The following is a 27665-nucleotide window of genomic DNA, read 5'->3' on the forward strand; positions in this document are numbered from 1 at the left end:
AATAGGAATGCCATTTATGATGATTCTTTTTTTAAGACTTCAAATAAATCTGGAAGTACTTATGTGAACATCTTACTTAATTGCAAACATCTGTAATTTTTGCTGTTTCAATTAACCTTTTTTTAATTTGCAGTTAAGATCTACCCTTTGGCACTCACGGGATAGCTTGACTATTTGTTCAAAGATAATTAGCATCCCATAACATTCTCTAAAGGACATTCTTCTTCAGAAATGTTGTTTGATGGTCCTACATATAATGCAGGTCTTCAGAAGAATGGCAGCTCCAGAGGCACTTCCATGTGTCACAAACTCAAATAGCTTCAAAAGTGACCTCTGTTTCGATATGCCATAGAAAGATCACTTTCTGTGCCTCATGTTCTACATTCTCATGTGATGTTTGGACGGAAGGAAATACATTTTCCTAAAAAAGAGGCATAGTAGAAAATGGATTGGACCAGAAATGTGGAGTTAAGCAAATGCCATACTAAAATAAATGTAAAAACGATGTATACACTTGAAACATTTCCTATTTGGCAAATAACAGAATTGACGTTTTGAACGTGTTGGAGTGGAAAATGGATTTGTTGTTTATTCATAATATGCCTTGATATGAAAGGCTAGTTCTGAAAATTTTAGGATTTGTGTTTATTGATGAAGTAGCACTACAGATGGTGGCGCAGAACCCTTAAAGAGAGAAACTCAGTCTTATGTGTACGTGCTATTAGCAGCACGTAATTGGTTGTTAGTATAGCTGCAGTCTTCAGTGCGAGTATAGCTGAGTCTGGGTGAGGTTTTATCCCTTTGTTTCTTCATTGCCCATTGAAAGTGAAAACAACCCCAACTCTGATTTTATTTTTAAACGTGGGGTAATTTGTTACGTGGTATCCATTGTGCTCAGTCTTTACCCTCTGATGAGGTTGTATTTCCCATACTTTATGGAAGGGGGGAGTGTAGAAAACATAGACAGTGTACATCTGGCATTTTCTCAAATGCGTTAAGCTATCTTAATTTAGTTCATATGCATATCTTAAAAGGTAGGAACCACAAAAATATTTTCAAGATGCTGAAGGTGCTGAAAAATAGGGTTTCTAATCTTTCTGCTAGAAATGTCAGTTCTGAATGATAGAGGGGCTCCTGATGATTGTGTTCCAAATGACGTGTGCCTGTATCTCCAAATGTAGGTGACCAAGTACTGAGGTCTTCCCCAAATTGAAAGCATCTGACTTCAGAACCATCTCAGACAGAGTTGTTTAGTTTATTTTCAGTAAGAATAAAGTGTTGTTTAATTCTGTCCAAATTGCTGTGCCACTTTCAAGGAGCGCATGAGGAAATGAAAAAGCAGCGGCGATGGCTTGTAAATGTGGCTACAGGATTTTTATCCCACCTGCTGCAAGGGATTGGAAGAATTTTACTGGGTGTGGATGAGAGAGTAGGCAAAATTGCAAAAGATGCCCCAGCTAATGTTTTCCACCTGAGGATATCACAGGAAAGCCAATAACGGAGTCCATCAGTTTGACTAACAGAGGCTGTTGATGCATACGAGTTGAACCTACTGTTTTATCATTAAGGAAAAGCATGCTCCTTTTTAAAAGTGCACAAGTATTTACATTTCTTGTGGCTCGGTTTTCCTGCTAATATATGCATTTGGCAGGCAATTACAAAGACTGAGCAACGGAGCATCTTGTGTAGCTGCATATCTGTCTCTACCCATGCTGCTCTGTCTTGCAGTTTTCCCACTCTCTGGGTGTTTTGGCACAGAGCATTGGTCAGAACATAAGCAGAAGTGGAAGTGGCCTATTTAGATCATATAGCTTTAGAGGTTACCAGGCTGTAAGTTCTTTGTGGCAGGGACTTCACTGTTACCTCATATCTGAAGATTCCATGTGCTTGGTAGAAAAGCTGTAACGTTTCCTGTAGGTAAGAAAGCTGGTGTCTTTGCTTTCACTGCTTATGGATAAAGAATCCAAGAAGAATTTTAAAAGGAAAACTAAAATTGGAAATAAATCAGTGCGTGCTGTTTGCACACTGTAATGAAGCTGCTAGTGTAACTTTGCAGTCTAATTGAGAATGTTATATATTTAATCAAACATAATTATGCTTGCAAGCTGTGCTACACGTTTGTCTTTTCTGCCATAGGTTATTCAGAGACCTATGGGAGGCAGGTCCACTTTTCACCCAGCTTTCGTGTTTTCAACTCCCATAGGGCTGGATTGGTCTGAAGACAGTGGAGAGGAGTTGGAGGATTCAGAGCAAACCTCCCCTTACCAGGTCGCGTGGTCTGTCCGAGAATCCCTCGGCTACGAAAGACATGAGTGAGTATGATTCATCAGTGTTCATGCTGGCCTTGATGTAGTAAATCATGTAAATGTGAGCTTTACTTCAGTGGAGTCATTGGACCCTTAAGTGGTTTGCTGAAAGGAAGGATTTTTTGAACTCGTTTGTAAAGAGCTATTAAACAGTGTTCTGCGTTCTGCCTTCAGCCCCAGCTTTCACTTAACGTGGACACCTTTGTGCAGTCTCCTGTGAGAAGGATGCATCAGGAAAGAATTTAAGCTTAATAGCCTAAATTTAGTTGGGTTTAGTGATGTTTATTCATGAACTTGTGTGTCCTGTTGGGTAGAGAGATTTCCTGACTCGTAACCAAGAGAAAGGAGTTGTTCTTGGTTTCTTGTCTTCCCTACTGTTTGTGAATAAGCTTGTTAGTAAACTTACTGCATTTTACTTGTTAATCCTAATGGTAATTGTGCAGGATTTTGTTTTAATGTGTTATTTTTCAAAGGGCACGGTATTTCTTTTAGTAATTAAGAAGTGTTGAATAAACTTTTGTTAATTAGTGGGGTGCACTGAATGGAGGAAGGGATGTGTCTGAGCAGGTGTCAGCAGAAGGGCTGGTACTGGTCCCATTGTTCTGATAAACCATGAATCTGGACTTACACCAGGATATCATTAACACACATCCTTCTCAACATAAGTTGTAAGGTGCAAAGTTGAAGCAAAGCATCTCAAGTGTGTTGCTCTAAAGAAACTGTTAACAAAAGGAAATTGGGTCTCAATAAGGTCTGGCTGTAGTTTCTATAAAGCTGTTCTCTTTCAGTATGTTAATGGATTGCTTGATACTACAGCTTTCTTCCATTTATTTATTCTTTAAATATCCCAGTTAAGTAACCATTTAGCACCATCTCATTGTTAAATGGAAATTCTGAGACTTGCCAGAACTTCTGTCCATCTCTGAAGCGTGTCTGCACAGTGAGCAACAGAGCTGTTATCAGGACAGGCAGCAACATACGAAGAACTGAGAGCCCTTAGTGAATTGAAGCCTAATCACAGGGTACAGATTTTTACTTTTTAAGAAGAAAGGAGTTTTGAAACTATGAAAGACCATTGTTTTTAGGGCATTGGCAGTCAGAGAGTAAACTTTCACAAGCGTTAGTTCTACTTAAAAGGTGACTTCTGAACCAAAATGTTCTGGGAGAACATGAAGCAACATTCAGTTCATCTTTTAAATCACACATAATGTTCAAAGCAGATATATCTATCAAATGACTCCCATACGCTCATCTCTCTTTGACATTTGAGCTAGTTCTTCCATAGATCCCTGTTGCTTTTTTTTTCATCAACTTCTAAAGGTCATTCATGTGTATTTTGTCTTCTATTTGTCTTAACTTCCTTTGAATTTTTTCCTCATCTTTTCTCATATTGATACCTTTTCCTGACATCTTTCTGATCTGTTCTAGCATTTTATGCATTCGAATTAAACAGTTTATTAACTGATCATGATGGATACGTTTCTGTGTAGTACAGGCTGCTTTTGTATTCCAGTCAGTCTGCCCAGCGTTGGCTGCTCTTCAGCAACTTTCCTGATTTAGATTATTCATAAACATCGACACGTGCACTTGCTGTCAGCCTCCTAAAACTTTTATTTCTGTTCTGCAACCTTCTGTAGAGGTTTTCTTGACAGGAAATGTTTTACTTGGATGTTTTTGCACTCTGGTCTGTCTGCTGCTGAAGACTGAACTTCTCAAAGTCTTCATTGCAGCTCCTTTGGGAGATCCCTCAAAATATTTCTCTTAGCTTCTACAGGAAATGTCATTTAACTTTGAAAGTACTGTTTTTGTCTTTTTTGTTAGTTTAGAATATTTCTTGAAGGTACATTCCTATAGTAAGTTAATTGTATGTGCAATTAATATGGTAAAATATTCTATGCGGATGGTTAGGTGAGTATGAATGTTTCAATTATGGGAAAAGTTATACAGTTATAATTGCTATTTGATACATTCTCTTAATGCTAGTACATGGTATCTAGAAGCATACTTCTGGAGAAGTATTTTAGGACCCTGAAAGCACCTACTCACAGAAACACTTAAGGTGGATTTCAACAATATTGTGGTTTCATTGTTTACTACGTAATTTAGTACAAGCCAAAGGCAGTCCTAATAATGTGTCCATTTCCATCTGACTCCACTGAAGACAGCAGCAGGAATGCTTCTCAGAGCAGATGAGTAGAAGAAAGTGAGCAGCTTCCCATCCCCAACTGCTCACACTACCCTTTTGCTCTCCCTTTTTACTGCCTTTGTTTTCTTCATGAAGTCAACGATAATTCCCTTGATGCCTATGCATGACAGTCCTAAAGGGAAGGGTTGGGAAGAAGCTCTCTGGATGATTTATCAGGTGGCTTGCATGCATTTTCAGAATTCTTTTGAAAATTGAAATGCCACGCATTAAATTCTGCATCAAAAGATATAAATGTGGCTTAAGAAAATAGACAGAATAGAAGGTGATAAAGTTGTCTACAAAGGGGCAAAAGTAAAAAGTGTCTTTCAGGTTTGATACTTGCCTAGGTTTTATTGAAAAAAAGAAAAAAAAGGGTGTCATTGTGCTGTTCTTAGGGCTCACAGAAATAAGTATGGTTAATCTAGCTGGCTGGGAAATAACTTCTGAGTAGGTTTTTAGAAACTGCCTTAAAATAAGCCCTTGTTAGTTGCAGGACTGACTTCTTTCTATGTCTTACATGTATGTCTTCATCTTGTTTTATAAAGTGATGTCATACTTTTCAATTGAAAATGTATTAAAATCCCGCAACTTTTTTCTGTCTATTTCAATGGGAGGCAAGCTCAAGTTCTCCAATCTAGAGACATTTGCATTGAAAAACACCCTTTCCTCCAGAAAGAAAGACATTTTTTCCTAAGGAATATTCTTTACTTAATGATGAATTAACTTTTAAAATCATATTTAAAATTAATATGTATGCATATTTGTTTAAGTGATTTGTCCCAGAGCAGGTATAGCAATATTTAAGACCCCAGGCTGATCTATATGTAACTGATTCTATCTTTTCTCTTTTCTCTCAAATGGGGAAGTTGACGAGAAGTTCATAGAATCATAGAATGGCCTGGGTTGAAAGGGAGCACAATGATCATTGAGTTTCAACCCCCCTGCTATGTGTAGGGTCGCCAACCAGCACCAGGGTGCCCAGAGCCACATCCAGCCTGGCCTCGAATGCCTCCAGGGATGTGGCATCCACAGCCTCCTTGGACAACCTGTTCAGTGCGTCACCACCCTCTGTGTGAAACACTTCTTCCTAATATCCAACCTAAACCTCCCCTGTCCCAGTTTAAAACCATTCCCCCTTGTCCTATCACTGAGTTCCTTGGTTCTGTAAGGGAAAACTGAACAAGGTCTGCTTTGCTTAGGTTCACTTTGCTCTGTTGCTCTGGGAGCAAAACCATCCTTCTGCAAACTGGTGCCTGGTGTGTAGGACCGCTTGGTAGCTCCAGAGACCTTGTTGCTTTAACACATCCCAAGGATGAGTTCATTGCTTTGGGATTTAATTTATTTATTTTGTTTCATTGAACTGAGCACATTGACATGGCTTTGGTGGTCCTATTGATAAGTGCCTGGATATTTAGAAAGCCCAGATACATGGTGAAAAAGCTCTCTCAAGCAAAGACAGAGGTCAGTCCTGATCATCGCTGGTCTGATTTTTTTTTTTCCCTCAGTAACTTCAGAATTAAACATTCATTTCTTCTGCATGGATAACATTGCAGCAAGGGGAGAGCAGCACTGTGTTAAAATCTCCTTACCAAGCAGTCACCGGTACTTACTTCTCCCTTGCTCCCTTTTTTAAAATCCTCTCAGAATTGGTGCAGATATGGGGAGATGGCCTGTGTTACCCTACAGTGTTCTTGCAGTTGACTGTGATGAAACTGGGGTGTCAGTCTAGGCTTAGCTGTGAGAGCTGCAGGGTTGGGTTTGGATGTTAAAAGTCAAGGGACACATTGTGGGCATTTCTTAGTAAGAAGGCTGAAGTAAGTCCTTTCCTGCTGTGGGCATGGGATTGGTATATGTGTAGTGCAAGAGGCAGGGAGCATGAAGAGCTATCTGGTTTAGGAGGAAAAACACCACCTGGCAAAGTAAGGAGAATTGCAAAAGGTCAGCAGTTTTGGTTCTTGTTAGAATTTGACCATCTTCTCCACATGACCTTTCTTCAATAAATTTCCACTGCGTAGCTCCCCACCCCAGTCTTCACCATTAATTGCACTTTGATTTAAGAGTTTGTCTCATTTGCTGAGACATTTACAGTAAATAAAGGTTAACGGTATAGATTTTTTTTTTTTTGGAACAGCAGGCTCCAGACATTTAAATGTGTCAAAGTTGATGATAAATTGATGTAATCTCTAATAATGACATGCTAAGAAGGGTAAGTACCTTTAGAATTCAAACAGGTTCTTGCTCTTACCCTTTTCTCATAGCATCCCTGCTTGTTTTCAGCTTCTGGATGTCTGTGGGGCTAGAAGATGGAGGCCAACTTAAGGATTCTATTAAATAGACGTGTTAAAGTTCCTTTAAAAAGAAAAGAAATTGAGTAAAGCCTCTTTGTATTTGTTTCTTTTTGTCGCCCCCAGGTCCGATGATGACAATGCGGATGACAGGAGTTCCAGGGTGACCAGACTTTGCACTTACTTTCAGCAGAAATACAAGCACCTCTGCCGCCTGGAGCGGGCAGAATCTCGTCAGAAGAAGTGCCGGCACACGCTCCGGAAAGCCTTGCTGCAGGCGGCCAGCAGAGAGCCAGAGCGTGCCGGGCAACTGATCCAGGAACTCCGGAGGGCGACCTGTGCTCGTAGCAGGTGAGAGCTCCCTTGCGGCTGCAGTAAGCCAGGGCTGGGGCAGGGTGGGGGTGGGCAGTGTTTCTAGCAGCTGAAGCTGAAATGCTGAACTCTGAAACTGGTAGGCATGCTCACGGCAGAATAGCCGTGGCGTGTAAATGCTGCCATCGGGGTAAAATAATCATGGCACACAGTGTTCTCTATTAAAAGAGGCATTTTTCAGCTTTGTGCTCTAAAATGTGGATTGTTTGTTCAGAGGTAGCTGGATTCTTTAACGCCTTAAGAGAACTTAGTGGCCCACTAAAATTTATTCTTGTTAATGAATGTATGCATTTTGTCTGTCTCCGAATATCTGGCACTTTGCTAAGCCCAGTTCTACAGAAAGTGTTGAGTTTGGTCTGCAGTTTACTGCTTCAATTCATTGTTTTTTTCCTGCTTTTTTAACCCCCCCCACCCCTCCCCCAGCCTTTACCACTTCTTAGTTCTCTTCCCAGCAAATCAAACTTAAGTTCATGCTTTTTATTAGATTTAACTCAATCTAGCATTAAATGAAACTCGGCAACAAAAATCTTCTAACAGCTCTGAAGGTTACCTTCAGTGGGGATTCTTTCTAGATAATGTCAACATCCCTCCAGCTCTTGGCGTACTGAGAGTTGGTTGATGTGTGTGTGTACAGAGACTGAATAAATCTGAATCCTGGTGTTATGTCTTGGGTACCCGCAGTTCCCTTTGATTTCCTCGTTTTGCTTTACAGGGTGTGTGACTGTGGGTTTGGGGGGGGCTGACATGAGTGGCAGGCTGGGTACCGATTGAATATTCTAATGATTAGATGCTTCTGTTCATGGGCTGTGGGCTGTAGTTCTTGGCAGTGGGAGGGCTTATTGCTGGGGAGGTGGAGTGATTCTGGAATAACTTCTCAGAAGTGTAATATAGAGGTACATGACTAGTTTATGGAGATACATAAATGTCTCCAAACCTCAACTACAGCAAAACCCTTGCCAGAACTGACAGACTCTTCCTGGGTTTTTCACTACTGAGGCCTTTTATTATACAAAAGATTAAAATGTTCTCAGAAGACTGGTGTAGCCAGGTATGCCCGTCATCACTGCTCTAGTTAAATTAGGTAACTGCAGTCTTTTCTTTTACAAAATGTTTCACGGGTAGTATTGCTAACTAAAACTTTGCTCAGTCAAAATGCAGTTGATGACAGTAATGGATGAAGGCAAGCAGTCAGGCTACAGACAGCTTTTTGTCAACCTAGAAAACAACGTGTACAGAGATGAAATTCAGCCCTGGAACCTCCAGCTTTGTCTACGTGAAGGTGACAAATGCCTTGAGAGCAGGCTAACACCAAGCGAGCTGTGTAACACTTGCAGTACTCATCCACACTGCTGTCTGGTCGCCTGCTTGCAGTTCAGGCTCAAAGCACCGAGGCTGTGCTGAGGAAGCACTCAGCTCTGGGCACCTGCTGGTGGATTGGGCTGTAGCACGTTGACAAAGGAGAGCTTTTACCCATGTTGAGCACGCTCAGGCTCTGCCACTCCAGAGCTCAGTCTAAGTTTGTCTGAGCACATGCTTGCATGTAAGCTCTGGGGATGCTCGGCATGTTTGGATTTATGAACAGGCTTGAAAATGCACTTGACTTCCCATGTGGGCATACCCAATACTTTGTATTCTGAAAGGTGACTTCATTTTAAGGATCACCTGTGATGACACTCACCTATTGCTGTTCTGGGCTCTGTTACAGAGTGTAGTAATATTTACATAGTAACAGCACCAGAGCACCTCTCTTTAGAATTAAGGCCCCATCAAATTAACAACAATCCTGTTAATACAGTCATACCTTCACCTTTCATTGACATCTATTCTGTATCCCTGTTTAGAGTATGGTCGTAGATGTGCACCCATCTGGATCATGACACACACACACACACACACACACACACACACACACGTGATCTACAGTGTTTCATCCTGCTGTGCCACAGTCAGTGGAATGGTTCTGGTAAGTTAATACCTGAGACTGGGTTTTGGACTCCAAACTCTTTTATCCTTTTGTTTCAGCACAAGCCAAGCCAGGCAGAGAGATGCAGAGCCAACAACCTGTAGTGGGACTTCGAAGGGAGAACCATGCACTAACAAGGCCCTTCCATTCACAAGGCATTGTTTTCAGCGTATCCTCTTACCTGCTCAGAAGCGAAGCTTTCCTGCTTTAGGGTTGTTCATTAGGTTCTTGCATTGACAAAGATGTTGTCACAAAGAAATGAGTGTTTGTTAGTGTCTCATCAGCTGTGTTGCTTTTAGTTTTGCTTTGTGGGTCTGCAGACAGTGAAGATAAGTGGTTTGTTACTGGTATGTATTGTAGTCACATTGTTTTACTCCTGTAAGCTGTGTCTAATGGGTACAGGAAATCTGTATGAAAATAAGCATATTTCATGGATAAAATGGTACAAACCACGTGGCCCTCAACCTCATGGCTTTCATACAATTCCCTACCTATGAAGGGTTTATGAAACCAAGTTTTCTCATGACTGGGAAGGTGGAAATCTGTTATTTTGCGTTGTTTAAAGAAACAGAAGTGAGGGAGTCAGAAAGTCCAAATTCTAAATGAGGAAGAACTCCTGGTGCGGAGGATTTCAAGCAACATCTGGAAAGATGTGAAGAGTTTACGCGTGAAGCTCACAGAAAGGAGGAAGCATACTAGATGTGAGGTTTAATTCTGAACACTATAAACAAGCAGACCTCTGACCTGGAATACTTAAGAATTCTGCAGTCTTGGTGTTTTTATAGATGAAGACTTGGAGCTTTTGTAGGTGTAATTCCTTTTATTGGAGGCTTTGCTTTTGGTATTTTAAGAGACTAGTGTGTCTGTGTTCCAGTTGCTAGCAGATGGCAGCACCTTTTCAGTTGTTTGGGTCAGCTGTGTTTTGGATCTTCCTTGTGATTCAGAATTATATTTTATTTTATTTTAAATTTAAGTGGTTTTGTTTGTGGGTGTATATAGAATGGTCAAGAATAGTAATTTTTGCATTTCTACCTGTTTTGTTTCCTCTACGCTTTCTTCTCAGTGGAAACTTGAAACAAGCAGTCTGCAATCCAGATTGCCTTCTGCAGGTTTTCCATTTTCTTTTTCTTCTCCTTTTCATTTTAGCATTTTAGTATTTTTTTGAACACACATAATGATCTTGAGGGTAGAATCAAACTGAAAACTATTCAGGACTGAAGGAGTACTTCTACTGTTGCTGAAAAAAACACAATGAAATGCCTGTTTGATTTGCTTTAAGACTAGAAACATTTTCACTTTTTCAGGGAATTTTTCTGAAGGAAATATCAGTGAGCTTACGTTTAGATTTACTTGACCTTTGTGTCTGATTACACATCTTTTTTCAGAGGAGCAGGAAGGATCTTGAAACTTCTTTGTCTGCACTGTACAGATAAATGCCAAGAATGTACCTCAAAAGATTGAATTAAGAAATAGTCTTTCTTTAATGTTTCAGTATAGATTGTCATTAGTCTGTAAGGAAATAGTCATGTTGACTACACTGCTTCAACTGGTATTGATCTATTGATTAAGAATCCAGGAAAAGACTTCTTTTTGCTAAGAACTCATTAGTGAAATAGCTGCTTCCATAAAACTATCTCAATATATAATAAAATCATTAGTGATTCTGCATGAATGCACTTTTTCACTTTAGAACTTGGGTTTGAGCCTTACCTAGCTTTGAACTTGAATAACAAAGTTAAGATACTCATTAAAAAAATAGCATCCATGGACAGATAAAGTTGAAGGCTCTGATCTTTACCAGATGGATAAATCAAAGGGCGTTTCTCCATCGTTGCCTTGTGTGTTATTCCTGATTCAGAAATGCACAGATATCTTATTGAACCGTTCTCAGCAGCTCTTCTCAAGTTGCACAGCCAAGTTTGCAGATGGTCAACAGTGCTCTGTGCCAGTTTTTGACATTACACATCAGACACCTCTGTGCGAAGAACATGCCAAAAAAATGGTAAGTACAAAGCCAAAACTTATTATTTCTTTGTACTGGGTAAACTCTTGCTTGATAGCTAGAGAGTTCGCAAACTTAAGAGCTCATTGCCTTTTATTTTCTTAAGAGGGTAAAACATTTCTGGTTAGTGTAAAGTATGCTGTAGAAATCTTTTAGATACTTTTGATGATACAATAAATTGTACATGAGAATATCCTCCTCTCCCGAATCAAGAAATAAAAAAGTCTTTGTTAGGGATCCTATGGCCATTTTATCTGGACTCACTCCTGGCCCTTGGATCTAAATGTGCTATGAGTTATGGTATGGACAGAGCACTGCTTCTCAAACAACCTTGCTATGCAGCATCCCAGGCATTTTCTAGAGGGAGTGTAGACAGCAATTACAAACATAATGATTTTGCTACTTAATTTACCTTTCAGTGACTAAAGAAGTTGTCTTTAATCCCGTTCAGGGATCTTTGCATCCCAGAGGAAAAGCAGTGGCCTACAACACATTGAGAGAAGGCACAAATAAAGATGATGTCCTCTTCTCTCCCTTTTATGCCTTCAATCTTCCAGAACAAAACTTCTCAGATCATGCGCACACCCACTACTGTCTTGCCCTTTCTTCAAGGCAGTAGGCATAAAACCGCTGGTTTTGTTTTGTTCTGTTATTGGACTCTGTTGTTTTTCTTGGGTTTTTTTGTCCACCACTCTCTAACAATTGTGGAATACTGAGTTTTCTAGGTTAAAATGTGATGGTTTCTGCTACACAAACAGGTTTGTATGGGTTGTTTTTCCTTTTCCCAGCTAGTCTTTATTGTGTCTTTCATTAATTACTTCTGCAGCAGATAAAATCCTCTGCCATTCCCGGCATAATGGCAACTGAGAATTGAAAAATGTTTGCTTTATTTTGTAAATGGCCACTGGGTTACTCTTAAAAAGCAGTGAGGCCATAGTTGCTCAACCACACTCTTTTCAAATCCCTAGTCCTAGAGTGCTGTCCCTTTTATATGGAAGTGGATAGTTGAGGATGCTGTCTGCAGCTGCTGCGCTCCGTTATTACCGCCTTACCACAGCATTCTTTCTTTAATATTCACAGGAATGCTACCAAAGTTACAGTTTTGCAGAGGTTTAGTTAGGGTTTGTTATGATGGTTTTGTTAAATAGCACAGTACAGCCTCTTCTATTTACCATACCTCAAACTTTGGTGTCTGATTTTTGCCATGATCAGCGAAGAAGGAAACAGCTTAATGTTTGTGTCTTGCCTGGGTTTAAGTTAGCGGTCTCCCTTGCGTTACATATGAATGTAATGAGGGGAAAGAAAGGCAAAAAAACCTAATACTTGTTCTTTATTTGCTTCTGCTGCTATTGTTTTGTTCCCAAAGGACAACTTCTTGAGGGGGGACAGCTCCCGTAAAGTTCAGCACCAGCAGCAGAGGAAACCCAGGAAAAAAACAAAGCCACCTGCACTTACCAAAAAACACAAGAAGAAGAGAAGGCGAGGCCCGCGCCGGCCCCAGAAACCTATTCCTCCTGCAGTGCCCCAAGGGAACCTCACCATGCCTGCCAGTGTCTCACTGCCAGTAGAGATGCCCCATATACGGTTAGTGGCAGCCTTGCCCCACCCTGTTCTCTGCTATCTTGAATGCTGTAAATATGTACTATAGAAAGGTGTGATGTTGCTGTGCTGATCAGCATCTGGAGCATTAAGATGCTTCAGGGCTAGAAATTACATCTCCATGTGACTGCTGGGGAAAAAACCCAACAGAACTTAGAGTCAGTAATTTTAGATCTGAGCAAATACTGAATGTGATGGATAAAATGTGGGGAGATGTCCATTCATAATTGTTGTCTGGAGGAATCAAAGCCGAACACCAGAGACTAATGGTTCTTTCTGTCCAGGAGCCCCTCCACCCCAGAGCTGAGTGCCGATGAGCTGCCTGATGATATCGCCAATGAAATCACAGACATTCCACATGACTTGGAATTGAATCAGGAGGACTTCTCTGATGTCCTGCCACGGCTGCCCGATGACTTGCAAGATTTTGATTTCTTTGAAGGTATCGGTTTATTTTATTCTATGTTAGTGTGAACACAGTGAGTGAATTGAAGAAACAAGTACTTCTGAAGCATGCATTTCGAGTGGCTGCTTGCTTTCCTAGAGAGGCAGTAACTTATAGACAAGGGAGAATATGTCTGCCCTATTGTTTGTTTGTGAGCTCTGAAGTAAAGCAGCCTTTGAGAAGGCTGGTGTGTGTAGTTGAATGCTTGCTCTTATAATTACTGCTCTGTAAATCCTAATTGGTTTAGCTTTTTAATAATTCATTTTGCATTTTTATTACCTGTCAGTGTTGCAGTTTAATCAAGCATATTCTTAGTAATGGCATCTTTCTGCCATTGAGTGGGGCTGAAATCACGTTCCATGTTGGCCTTTGATAAAAGGAGAAGAGAGTGAAAATAAGATCTTTAAATACGTTTTTGAAACTAGCTTTTGATCAGCCTGAATTTCTGGATTCTGAAGCTCGGTAACTATCACAGGTAACAAAGAAATAAGAACAGCTTGGAGTTGGAGTATGTGATTTCTTTGCTCATTTTCAGACCAGATACAATACCAGCGTATGCGTTTTAGTAGAAATCAGCCTACGTTGTACTGGTTGTGTACGTTTTTAGGCTGTAATTCAGTAAGCAGAAAGGAATTTGTAGACAATTTGTGTTATTGCAGCACTGATGAAAATGTTGCTTAAGCACTTTTGCTTTAAATCCAGTGAGAGTGGGGGGCACCTTGTACTAAAAGTTGAAGAGGAGGAAGGGAGAAGGAATTCCAAGGAGAGGAAGGTTTTAGTTTCTAGTTTTTCTTACACTGCTTATGTAGTCAACACTGGTGAAGGAAACTTCCTCTGTAGCACAAGCCATTCTGGAAACATAGACCGTGATTCTGTACCCCTATATCCTTAGAGTGCCGGAGGCCACCTGAGATGAGTGCTTAACTTCTGGTGTCCCTGTTTCTGCAGGTAAAAATGGAGATCTCCTTCCAACAACAGAAGAGGCTGAAGAACTGGAACGGGCCCTACAGGCTGTAACTTCTCTTGAGTGCCTGAGTACCATTGGAGTACTTACACAGACAGATGGTGTGCCAGTTCAGGAGCTGTCAGATAGAGGGATAGGGGTGTTCTCTACAGGTGCTGGAGCTCCGGGAATGCAGTCCTTGAGTCGAGAGGTTAACACGGATCTGGGGGAGCTGTTGAATGGGCGTATAGTACATGATAATTTCTCCGGTCTGGAGCTGGATGAGAACTTGCTCCGCTCTGCTACCTTGTCCAACCCACCTACGCCCCTGGCAGGGCAGATCCAGGGGCAATTCTCAGCCCCAGCCAACGTCGGCCTTACTTCTGCCACTCTGATAAGCCAGAGTGGCCTTGGGGAGAGAGCCTTCCCAGGACAGTTTCATGGACTTCACGATGGCAGCCATGCCTCCCAGAGGCCCCACCCTGCCCAGCTGCTGAGCAAGGCAGATGACCTGATCACCTCACGACAGCAATACAGCAGTGACCATTCACACTCCTCACCCCATGGAAGCCATTATGATAGTGAGCATGTGCCGTCTCCCTACAGTGACCATATCACATCCCCTCACACCACATCCTTTTCTGGTGATAACCTGGCAGCTACCTTCTCAGCAGAGATGCCCATGATGGCACAGCACTTGCTCCCAACTCAGCTGGATGTGCCACTTAGCGGGGTGGTCAACCCCAGAACTCACTGGGGAAGCCTTCCTGTCAATCTTGGGGACCCCTCTCCGTTTAGCAACCTTCTTGGTGCAGATGGACATCTCCTGTCCACCTCCCTGTCCACACCACCTACCACCTCGCACTCAGAGACCACACAGCCTGCCTTCGCCACTGTGACCCCCAACAGCTCCAGTGTGCTTCCGGGGTTGCCGCAGACCAGTTTTAGTGGCATGGGTCCTGCCTCCGCTGAACTCATGGCCTCCACCTCCCCTAAACAACAGCTCCCTCAGTTCAGCGCAGCCTTCGGGCACCAGCTGAGCTCCCACAGTGGCATCCCCAAGGATCTGCAGCCCAGCCACAGCTCCATAGCTCCTCCCACGGGCTTCGCAGTGACCGGTGCCACCGCTACCAGTACCAATAATGCATCTGCGCCCTTCACCACCTCCAACTGAGCTTGTCTGCCTGGCTCTGTGCAGGTAGATGGGGGACCTGTGTTTTCTATCTTTCTTTTCTTCCTTTATTTTTTTTTCTCTCTTCTATTCCCCCTCCCCCCTCCCCCCTTTTTTTTTAAATTTTTTCTTTTATCAGGGGGTTAAAAAGGAAACCCCAGCTTCAGTACTGACCAGGGTTAGCCCTCTGTGAACCTTCCTGTAGCGTTCACATGTGCTTGTTACGCACCGGTGCTCATTTAGTGCAGGCAGGTTCACTGTTCCCCAGTAATTCCTTAAGGATACAGCACAGTTACTGGATGTAATTGATTTTAGCAGTAAGACCTAGCAATGGGAAGATACCTCAGATTACGGATGCATGTTACTGTTTCCTAGGGTTTGGATCGGTGCTTGCCATCCTATTAGCATCTGGTAGAAAGTTTTCCAGTGGGCAGAAGTCTTTTTTATTATTATTATTTTTTATTTTCCCAAAGGTAGCATCTGGCATTGAAAACTTGGCTGCGCACATTGAATTGAGAATAGTGCACTGAAGTCCTAAAACAAGACCATGGTTCAAGAATGAGTTTGACAGCTTGTTAAGATAGTGTCTTGACCACCTGTGTGTGCGTGTGTGTGTGTTTGGGGTGCAGGGAGCAGCAGTTCTTTTTCTGCTTTTGGTGAAGAAGTGGAAAAAGCGGGAGTTGTCCCCTTTTGGATCTGGTCACTGTTCTTACTGCATGCTGACTTTTGTTTTGATGATGATGATTTTTAATTCATTGAGCAGCAAGGGGAACAATTGACTGGTTGCCCATAAATTTGAAGGCTGATGCAAAGTTAGCCCAGAGAAAAAAAAGAACAACTAAAAACAAAACAAAACCAGAAACATTGAAATAGAATAATGGTGTAGTGAAGATTCCTGTGCAGAAATTCCCTTCCTTGCTGAATTACTGTGGCCTTGTAACATTGATGGTTTGCCTTTTCAAGTGTGGCTTTGTCCCAGACTCCTTGCCTGACAGGCTGACAGGTATTTTCCAGCTGAAACTGGGAGAATTCAGTTGGTATTCTGCCCATCCACACAAGTCTAGTTCAGACCCTGTGGTAAGTTCCAAACGGATGTATTCGTCCAATTGTTTCTGCCTATTGAGACTTTGTTAGCTTTTTTTCCCACCAAGCCATATTGTTTCTGGGTTTTCTTATGGGACTTGATGCTCTTAACGCGAAGCTGAGTGTGTGTGAGGAACTAGCAGGTATCATAGCCTATCAGCAGTCGTGGCTAACCAAAAGGTAAATCACTAAAGCCAAGTAGGCAGATAAGAGTTGTTTTTTTTTTTTGTTTGTTTGTTTTTTTTGTTTTTGGCTGGACAGGTTTGCTTTTACTGCCTACCTGCTGAAGACAGCATTCAGACTCTTAGGTAGTAATTTCAGTTCTTAAAGAATGGAGTCCACTAGCTTCTAGATGCTTTTATTTTTTATTTTGTTTTTAATCCAAGGGATAACAGCAGCAGAAATCCAGAGGTGTTTACATGTATCTCTTTACTGGAAGGGAAAAAAGGAATTTGCTTGCGACTTTATAGGGCTCAGATTTGCTACTATACTTTGACTGTAAAAGTAACTCCTATTTCATTAGCATAACAAGTCTTTACTGCTCTTGACTTGTTTCTTAGATGCAAATGTGAGAGAATAGAAAAACCCACATTTCAGTCTCTGATTTCCTCTCTGAAGAGGGATTTCCTTCCACCTTACAGTAACACGTTCTACCTGCATCTGTTCTAGTCTAATCCAGGAAACTGAGAACCAAGCACATGTAATAGGAGGCCTAATAAATTGTTTGAGCAAGGGATCTTTGAACTAAGTTTAGTTTCTATAGGAATTCATTTCGTTAGCAGTCAGACCCACATCGAACTCTGACCCAAACCTCTCCTTTCATCTTGCTAAAGAACAAAGTTTAAATGGGAGAGGTCTTGTCTCCTTACTATCAGAGCAATCACACTATCCCCTTTTCTTGAAAGGTTTGTCCTCCTTACACTTAAAGGAGAGTATGGATGATGTGTATGTCCTTATGAAATTGCAAGTGTATGTGGGTGGAGGAAACAAAAATGATTTTCATGCTTCTGTTGTTATGAAGTCCTTATTTCATACTTGGTAAAATAGATCTTAATAATATAAGCCGAATATTTTTTAAGTGGTGATTTAAATATGTTTGTAACATTTAAATGTTTTTAAATCATGTAAAAAGTTGAATTGAAGCCTATGAAATCCTGCTTGTGATTGTCCTGCTGATTGAGGAATGCCCAGTGGTATTGTGAAATGAGGCAAATCTGACAAGGCATTTATTTATTTTTGTATTAAGATCCCCACATTTTGTTGAGGAGACAACTGTTTGATTTGCAAATGATTTTCCTTGTGTCCATATACTTTCTTCAATGTGTTTTGGATGACTGGCTGAAGAAGAGTGAAGAACTAGTATACCAAATGGTTAATTCTTTAATCTGCTTGTGTATTTGTGTCATTTTTAGAGGATGTTAATTTCTATAAATTGGTTTCAGGACTTTGGTTTTGAAATGATTCTTGTGCCCATCAAACTCTCTAATGAAGCTGAAGCTATTGCAGAGTTTAATTGCTCTACGTTACGTTTCTCTTTCTTAGCAAATGCAGGGTGTGAAGGGGGGGAGAGGAATGGAGGGCCAAGTTCTGCTTGCTCAAATTGGCATAAATTTCAGAGGAGCGTTTTGGTGTAAGGTCACTGTGAGTTTGTACTGGTGTAATTCAGAACAGAATCCAGCTCCTGATCGAGTGTTATTTTAGTCAGGGAATTTCAAAAGCTATCAAAGTTATGCAGGTTCATAATTCTCATTTGAAGTCATTGGCCATTGTGGATCTGCATTCCTGTAAGGCAGCCTAGGACATCAACTCTTCCTCCACTTAGACTTCAGGTTTGTATATCCCTTGATGACCTTTTCCCGAAAAGTGATTAGGTGACATTTTTCAGTGAGCAAACTAAGTTTGCAGTAAATTGTACTAATAAAAATGAATTTGTTCATACACATTGGAAGGAATAGGAATCCCTCTGTCCTGTCTGATAGAGTTCTGAAATGGGCACTCATTCTTGCTTTCTTCTGATTCATCTCCTATTTTTTCCACTGCCACCAATACAGCCTGACAAGAACTTAAGAGAACTGATCTTAGTTTTACAGGAGGGATCGTACTGGTAGGCTTCTACACCTGCAGAGCCCATTGAGTTCAGCGGATTGGTGTCTTACTGCTGGATATGGGAGATCTCATTGAGAAGCTTGTGCAGCAAAAATTTGGCATCTCTTCCTCTGGGAAGTACTGCAAGTCTGGATGAGGTAGTCCTTGTGTAATTTCTGAATAGCATCCATGCTCTCTTGCTGAGGCTTTTGAATATCATCTCCTTGTACAGCAATTAGCACTCTAATCGCCCTTTAACCAAAGAGTCGGTGTAGCAATTTCAGTCCATTGATTTGAGTTGGTCAATATCTGTCGTGCCCTTTACATATGAATGGATGGAATAAAGCTAGTTTAACTTAAAAGTTAATTTCCTTACACGAGATTTGAGTTGTAGAGAATTGAGAAAAGAATTAGACCTAGAATAAAGTACCATTAGGATCATTTTTTGTTAATAGCTGCACCTCAATTATTCTTGGTACAAAAGTGTAAGGATTGACAGAATGACACATAACAGTGTATGCTGGCCTAGTGTGTAAGGTGTTCTGTCAGACACACTTTCACTTAGGAAGATTTTAGGCCAACTTCGAGGGGAGCCATATGCACTTAGATATACCTCAAGGCTGATTTGTTCTTAGGCCTTGTCATTAGCAATGGTAGAAGAGGATGTATCTGTGATGCAAAAAGATAGGAAAGATGCCATTTTTTGTCCCCTCCAGCCATCCATTTCCTCTAGGTTCTTGCTTAGTTCTCTTCTCGTTAGCAGCAAGTTTCTTTGTGTCTTTGGACATACAGGTTAGTGGAACAATTACATCAGTAATGCTGAGAGGTAGCACAGACGCAGGTCTGCCTCATGCACTACAGGCCGCAACAGGTAGGTTTCCCGCTTCTTTCAGCAGGTTAGTGAATGAGGATTCACAGTTCTTGTTTGAAAACATGTGAATGCCTTGAGAAGCTTACAACCCACTAGGCAAAAGTCACAGATGGTATTGGAAGTACAAAAGTAAGGGAACAAATGTTAAAAGAGGGCCTGGGAATGAATCTGCAGGCTAGTACCCACATTCAGTTAGAGGCACCGTTTTGCTGTAACCACATCTAAATACAGTCTAGGGTTGAACTGGCTTGCCAGGGACGATGGGTCTCAAGGAATAATACCCTGTAGAGGTGTCTTCACTGAGAAATTGTCCCTAGTGATTAAGTACATATGCTGCTGGTCCACATCCAAAGCTCTAGTTCCTCCATGGTGCTGTAGCAGCTTGGCTGTTCTGTTTCCCTGTAGGCATCAGCAGGACCAGCTCCCTGCTGAATCTTTCAAGTGGCGGAGGCCAATGACCGCAGCAAGGGGAGTTTTCAGCAGGCAAAGAGTAGGCAACTTACCTTTGGTGATTCTTCTGCGGTGAGGCATTGCACAGATGTCAGCGCAGCTTTCCTGATGGGATGTTTCTTTTTGCCTTTGAATTTTTGCCATGACCTGTAAAGAAGTCTCTGTTGCAGTCCGGTTGCAACGTCCTCTGGTGGTGGAGATACTAACTGTAGGAGTAGGTTTGGATCTTTTGAGTGATATTTAGTACTGGGGTGTTGTGGGCAGCTCCTCTTACCCCTCTCCCCTCCCTTTATTTCCTTCCGTCTGCATTCTCCATCATTCTTTCTTTTCAGTCTCCCATTCTCAGATAGTTCTTCAGTGTAGGCAATGTCAACCGTAAGTCTTCTGTGGCTTGGTCCTGAGGGGAATGTGGCTGTGAAACACAAAGGGGGAGAGATTCCTGCATTTCATAGCATACATCTGGGGTGCTAGGATGACAGTCTACTAGACGTAAAATATTTCTCAGCTCAGTGAGTAAGGTTTCACAGCACACTGATAGGTAATGTGCTGGATGCTGAGGAGCGCACACATCAGCAGTGAATCTGTAGGCTTTTAGTGAGCATCTGCCTTCTCACAGATTTTTCTTGTTTTGAGAAGTGCATCAGTAGAAAATCACAGAAGTTTTAGATTACTCTCTTCAAAGGCTGCGTGAAGAAGCCCAGCTAAAAGTAAAGGTGGTTGGGGGAAAAACTGACATTTGAATTTACTAAGCTTAAATTCAAACTTGCGGCGATGCCTTGTCTGTGAGAGACCTTAGCTCCTCCAGCTAAATTGTTGGGAATGAAAAGTCTGTGGGAGAAGGAGGAATTGCAGAACATTGTGTCTTCGAACAATTTTCTCACCCGCATCTTCAGCCATTTAAACACAAACCGCAAAAGTGACTCAGTTCTGGGAGCTTTTCCTTTGCTGTTCTGCTACTTGTCCCCTGGTTGTTGGGTTCTTTGTTTTCCCCTGTTGTATTCTGCTTCCACACACTTGTTCTCTGGCCCCTGGGGAATAGGGTGGCAGTGGAGCATGAAAGAAGTCGGTGGGCTTGGCTGCAGATGGACATCAGTAGAGAAGGCTTTCTTTTTCCAGCTCCTTATAAGCGTTGGCACCTTTTCTGTCTTCCCTGGCTCACAGAATTTAGTTTGGAAGTCAACAGGTTGAAATTCAGGCTTTTGACCTTAAAACTGTACATGGTTGATGTGGGAAAAGTGCATTCCTCATGCTCCTTCCCCTCCCTGGCCCCCAAGCACACACACACACACACAGTGAGATACACAGAGTACGTGCGCGCGTTGCACTTGGTCCGGCAATGCTAACGTTTTATCTGCTTGCTGCCTTCACTGGCTGGTGCCCACTGAAGTGAGCTCTGGGTAGGTGATGTCCCCAGATATCCTCTGGAAAACTTTAACCTTGGTGCAGATTGCTCTAATGTAGCTGACTGACATGGCATTTGCTTCTGCTTTGGAGTGGAATGATTTACCCTGTAATGACTCTAACCTGCGTTCCAAACAGCGTAGTTGGTCCCAATGAAAACAGATTCATTCTGAAGTGATGAACAGTTGGGTTCTCATGCAAAATATCTACATCCTACCAGAAGGGGTTGAACCAGTTTCTCTGAACAGTGATTACCTTCACTGTACAGTTTTGGGTATGTCTCAGGGATTCCTTGTGGAAATAAGGGCAGTTAACAAAACAAAAAACAAAAAACAAAAAAAAAAAAAAAAGGAAAAAAAAAGGAAAAAAAAAGAAAAAAAAGTAAATAGTTTTAAAAGTAAATAATAATTTAAGGTAGAGCGTCATCTAAGTGAGAGTGCAAGAAAGAGAAATCCGTGTTCAGTTTTCTAGTCCACTGTCTGGCTTAGGGACTCTTTCTCTTCTCGGGGCTCTCAAGATCAACATACAGAATCTTTCTCATCACGCTCAGCTTTAAACTTTTTATTTAAAGATACCCTTCCCCAATGAGCTTTCAGAATACTTATTGTAGATTTTAAGAGAAATGGTATATTAATTTATGCTATTAACATCACCTCATAAATTATAAGTTTTATACTAAAGCTGTATTGAGTGTAATGAATTATGTTGCATATGTGTTTTTAATAGCTATAAAATTATATACAAGCTTTTTTGGGAAGACAAACTAGTGAAGCACCTTTTTACACTGGATTTTGCCGTGTCAAGGTGTACAGCTATTCTTTGCTACCTTGCAGATATCTATATCTATATCTATATATAGATATATATATATAATTAAAATAAAATGGTATCCTGTATCAACAAAGCATAGAACTCTTTTTAACCCTTATATTACTGTTCCTGTATCTCTTTTTAAATTTTATTTTGAGTGTTACATTCTGCAATAATTTATCTGTGGTTTGTACCTTTGATTAGACATTTAGTTACAGGGTAAATAGATCAAATTAAACAATCCAACTACTGTAGCTGGAAGTTGTGAACCAAGTTTTAAGACTTTTTTCTTTTTCTTTTTTTTTTTAATGTATTTATTTCCAGTTAGCTCTGTGAGTTGGAATTTGAAAAGTCAGAACATTAGAAATCTCAGTGTCTTATTCAGGAATTTTCCCCCTCCTTTCCTCACAAAGGAATTCCCACTGTGACTTATAAATAGAACTAGACTGCTTGTGTGCATGTATGTATGATATATACACACAAAAAATATGCATTGGGGGGGATGTATGTGCGATACGAATGTGTATATTGTATGTAGGTCATAGTTTTGTAAAGAGAAAAGTAGTCGAGAGGTGATGGAATGTATTGTAGAAATGTGATTATTTAGTAGGGGGTTCCTATGTCCTCATTGTTGTATAAATAACTCAAACTCTCTACTATATAATCTTCTGTTATAAGGCTAATTCTGATATCATGTCAATTTTACTGTTTTTTAAATGACTTGCAGTGAGCCCTGTTTAAAATGTCATGAAAATACCAAGCTCCCAAAGACAGCCTTTACATGAAATACAGGGAGGAGGAGGAGGGACGGGAGAATTGAGTGATATTTTTCAGGAGAATTTGAAATGGGGAGTTCTGTATTTGGTGGGATGACGAGACAGACGGATTATGTATTTTTGCAGATTAATACCCGAATCTCTTATGGTCTGACGTGGAAAATGTGGTTAATCAGTTGTACTTGGTTTTCAAATCAGGTTGTAAGGGGCACTGGCTGAGGACCGATCTCCGTTCTGTAAGAGGCTCTTGTCTTCAAAGCAGATTCTTTTCTTTCCTGAAGGTCTTTGTGTGTATTGATTTTACTCCAGAATTGCTGTTTTGGGATTGCAAAGCAAAATACACTTTCAGCCCAGGGAATTCCACTTGTGAGTTTTGGAATTTGGTTTTGGCCATTTAGCTTCTTTCATAATCGGAGAAGGAAGATTTCTTTGAGAGTTCTCACTTGAAAGGGTGAGGAATCAGAAACATTCTTACGTTTTTGCTTACACTTCATACTGTGCATCAGTTACAACATTCAGGCTGGAGAAAAGTAAAGCCTAGCTGTTATTTGCTCATACAGTTTCATTTCTAGTGATGCTGATCCCGGTGGCTTTAAAAATCTGTTTAGATGAACAGAGCTTCCAATATTGCACAGACATTTTAATTGTAATGTTTTGATTTTTTTTTTTTAAAGCAGTTACAAATCAACCCTTGAAGTTTTTGTACGTTCCCTTCCCTCTCAGTATGTCCATGCCCCAGTGCGTTTCCTTTCTCATGCGTCTGCATGTACGAGTGAACATGGCAGGGAGGTGGATGTTGTCAGAGGCCTTTCCTTCTCGTTTGGTGGTAATGGGAGCTAGCAGCATAAATCTGTATGCCTTTTGGGGAAAAACAGACCTGCTTTTGTGTATACCTGTACAGAGAGAGATATCTGTATATGAGACGTTGGTAGCACTTCGCTGAATGTGCTCTTGTCCTCATGATGCACGATGAATAGGTATGAATGCAATCAATCTGTGTATATATATATATATATATATGCATACAGATGTATAGATGGAATATATGTAGTGTCACACACGTGCATTAGTTGTAATGTGAACAAGTGTGTGAGCTGAAAGAAAGACTAGCCATAACCTGTGTGTAACAGGTAAGCACGTGGTGCCAAACTAGGTGGTCTTAGTTCATCTGAGGGATTTGGTTGGTGTCAGTGATTGGTCTGATCTCGGTCACCGCTGATTTTCGTTACCTCAGCCCTCAAAGCAGAATTTTCTTGGTACATTTTTGCTTCTGTGTGTATTAATACTCAGCGAGGCCTCTTGCAATGCCGACCTCTTTTGCTTTGCTGCTCCATTACCTCCATTCCAGCTCCTCCCTGTCCCAGTATCTCCGAAGCTTACCTTGCTATAGAAGTAAGCAGCTCTAATGGCCCTGTCCAGCTCTTCCTATGCAGTAAGGAAATTGTCTGGGTGACTGCAGTGGCAGCTGAATTGGGTCCTGAGCACTTGCCTGACCATGACTGTGATTGATTTGCAGATGAACGCTAACTTCCCTTAGAAACTGATGCAAAGTTACCTAGCATATTAAAAGGTTAACCCGGCACCACGATTCGAAGCTAAATACTCAAAATGAGAAAAGCAAACCCACTGAAAACATCTTAATTTTCAGCCCCAGGGAGAAAAAGGGAGCTCAGTGTGCCTTTCCCGTAAGGAGAGCAGTGAGCAGAAGGCAGCCTTGTGCTCGGTTCTGAGCGGCGCTGTTGTCAAACATGTCAAGAGAAACACAGCTCGTTAGCTTTACCAATAAACAGATTTTGAAGTGAGCTGCAGAGTTGACCATTAGCATGCAAGTACTTTGCATCTCATTGTGCATTGAATGATTTTGCTTATGCAAGTAAATTGTGGTTTTAAGTATTTTATTTTGTTTTCTGGCTAACTGGAGTTCTCCTATCCTTTTAAGCAGAAAGCAGCTGTCAGAAACCTGCTCAGCCACACGTAAGCACTGCTGACATTCATGGCTCGCTTACCTGTGGTTTCAGTGGAGAGTGCAGCTCCGTTCTGCCACTGGGCCTTACTGCAGTCCACGTTTTTAGTCTGGGCATGGCACTGTTTTTCTTGGCCACAGTTCAGCCATGGAATTTTGTCTTCCTTGCATTTCTATTAGGAAAAGGTAACTGATGTACTGTTCCATCTGAGCTTTCATGCAGTCATACATGACGATTTCTATAACACGTGTTTGGGCGTGTGTATGGGTATGGTTGTGTACTGTGTGTGTATAATACATGTATGCACACATAGATGACCCTATTTCAGTTTATGTATGTGGAGAACATACTTGTTGGTCCTCTCCTGGTATATACTCATGCATTCGTATATTAAATATGTATATAGAGTGTAGATGTCCTGCATATACATGTGTATATGTTACGAACCTTGGATGGCATTTTTTTTAAACATTTTGCAAATTGCTGTCCCTTATGAGATATTTTCTCTGAAGCTGCATTATATAGAAGAGATGGAGAAACGTGGTATCAAAGTTTTATTTTAAAAAGGAGACTCTTAATTATCTAAAGCCATTTGTAATTGTCTTTTGAATTTTTACTAGAAGGGTTGTTATTAAAAAAGGAAAAAAAAAAAAAGAAAAAGGAAAAAAAAAACCAAAAAACCACCATCACCAACACAACGACAAGCAGACCTTACTCCTACCATCACTTAAGATGGGAAGAAAGAAATGGAGGTGCAAGTTCCGAAGTATTTATTTCCTTCTGAGGCATGTTGTAATCACGTTCTGCCCACCTCTCCTCTCTAAATAGAATTAATGATTCATGGTTTCTTTTACACAGCTTTCCCCATTACTTTACCTTCTTCAGTCGTTGTTCACCTCCTACGTTTGGTAGTGCTGATGGCACTGCGGAGATCTTGAGCTCTTCTGTCCTTTCCAGGAATAATTCTGGTGCACCGCTGTCGTGTTTCACGTTAACATACTCGTGGAGGATGGATGTTTCTTATGAAGATGTCTGTAATAAGTCTTTAACTTATTTAATGCGAGCAGCCTTTGCTGGAGTCTATTGTTTCTTTCCAAAGAGTTTTGCTTTTTTCATCATCACTCTTTAGTTCCCTTCGTATTTGATCCCTGAGGTTTTAGGGTTTGGGTTGTATTATTGTGGGGTTTTGTTGTTTGTTTTTTTTTGTTGTTTTTTGCTTTGTTTTTAAATTCCCCAAAAATGTTTGTCTGCACGTAGAGCAAACCAGGTGTCAGCCCCACCCCATATCCTCTTTGCAATGAAGAGTAAAATATCTTAAGGTGATCTTAAGAGAAGGTGGCAAGTGGACAATCTGAAGTGCTTTGGGGGGAACGGTCACTCTTTTCAAGGCTGTCTCAGAGAAGTTTGTGTTTGGTGTCATTTTAAAGGCAGCGCGATCGCACTGATATCAGAAGCAGCCTTCTAACAAAGAGCCTCGTACAGCTGTTTGGCCACTCGAGTTTAAAGCGTAAAGTTGCAGTGGGAAAGCACAGGTGAGGCAGTGTATTTGAACCAGTGAATTGTAGCTTGCAAACGTAACTGATTTTGAAGTAACTGCATGGTAGCAAGGATTAGCAGTCTCTTACACCCCTTCCTTGTTCCCTTTCATCCCCAACATGTATTCAGCATACCATACATTGGGAAAAAACGACAGCTTGCTACAGCAAAGCTAAATCCAATAGTGACTGCTTAAAGGGAACATACAAACTCGCGCTGCCGCGTCCTGCACCGTGCTGACGGGCACAGAAAGCCCCGTCTGCTTCTGCAGATGTGCTGCTTTGGGGAGAGCAGAACCTTGGGGGTGCCCGAGGAGAGCAGTTGCAGCGCCAGCAGCTCCCAGCGCGGCTCTGACAGCGTTCCAGGGTGGGTAGGAAGGCTCCTGTTTGTACTTCCCTTTAAATAGGATCAGTTGGCTCACATGTTCCTCATACTTCTCAATGAATGTACTGTATTACCATTAAAAAAAAAAAAAAAAATCAATGAAAATGATGATAGATTGGTCTCCTTTTGTTATCTGGTCCTTGTTTAATTTGTTTAAGGGTTTTTGTATACAAAAGTTTACATTTTTATGTATATTTTTCTTGTGTAAAAACTGATGTAATATGTGTATAAAACACTGTATGTATTATCTGTATATAGTGTGACAAAATGATTTTCTTTCTTTCTTTTGGATGTATTAATAAATCTTGCTGTGAAGTAGCTGTGTTTTCTATGATGAAACCCTCTTCTCTGAGCCATTTCCTTACTCTGAGCTGTATGTGTAGTACTCAGGCTGAAATCTAATCTAATCCATCAGGTGTTTTGTTCTTTCTCCCCCCATCAGTGTATGCTAAGCACAACTGTCCTTCGTTTGGGTAGCTGTAGGGTCTGGTTGTGCTCTGGCTTATTCTGTATTGCTTTTTAATAGCATTAGCTAATTAGTTTTGCAAACAAACTGAGGTCTTCAATCTCACTCCTGATTCTAATTATAATGCTTTCTAGCTCTGGATTACCGGCCTAGGGAGCAGATCCTTTTCGTCTTGTTTTCTGTCGTGAACTGCAGAGCTGTGCTTGAAATACGATGCAGGGGGTTGCATGAGAGCCATTAGGTCATGGCCTGAGCCAGTGATTGAGCACCTGGTGAAGGGGCATAGCCAGCCCTGGGAGCACAGGTGTGAGCAGTTCAAATGTGTGATTGGAAGGTGGACCCTGCGTCTCCCTCTCCCTAACCTCATTTAAGGGCTGGCGGCTGAAGAGAAAGACCTTCTACTTGTGGACTGCATCCTTTGAGAGTTGCGAGCCTGGATCCTCAGAAAAGGGTAAGTTATTCATTCTTTGTTACTGGACTGTGGTTGATGCTTTTTTTGTGTGACCTGAAAACTGTTTGAAGGCAAATGTATCTGCTCCCACCTATCCTTTCAGGGTATGTGATGGAA

The 27665-nt window shown here is 41.2% G+C and overlaps 1 protein-coding gene across 7 annotated transcripts in view; it reads left to right on the top strand.

Moving 5' to 3' along the window:
* Positions 1–26949, top strand: part of INO80D (INO80 complex subunit D) — a 42765-nt gene extending 15816 nt beyond the window's left edge. For 5 of the 7 annotated variants that reach the window (XM_015289519.4, XM_040703925.2, XM_015289523.4 and 2 more), the window contains 7 exons: positions 2204–2312; positions 6903–7127; positions 9171–9280; positions 10980–11113; positions 12480–12697; positions 12997–13154; positions 14106–26949. In XM_015289519.4, coding sequence (XP_015145005.1) covers positions 2204–2312; positions 6903–7127; positions 9171–9280; positions 10980–11113; positions 12480–12697; positions 12997–13154; positions 14106–15274 — 2123 coding nt within the window. In that variant the 3' untranslated portion in view covers positions 15275–26949. The remainder of the gene's footprint in view (positions 1–2203; positions 2313–6902; positions 7128–9170; positions 9281–10979; positions 11114–12479; positions 12698–12996; positions 13155–14105) is intronic. The other 2 variants (XM_015289521.4, XM_015289522.4) reach the window with 2 other exon arrangements.
* Positions 26950–27665: the final 716 nt, after the last annotated feature.

Source organism: Gallus gallus, chromosome 7, assembly GCF_016699485.2.
Source record: "Gallus gallus isolate bGalGal1 chromosome 7, bGalGal1.mat.broiler.GRCg7b, whole genome shotgun sequence".
Lineage (NCBI taxonomy): Eukaryota > Metazoa > Chordata > Aves > Galliformes > Phasianidae > Gallus > Gallus gallus.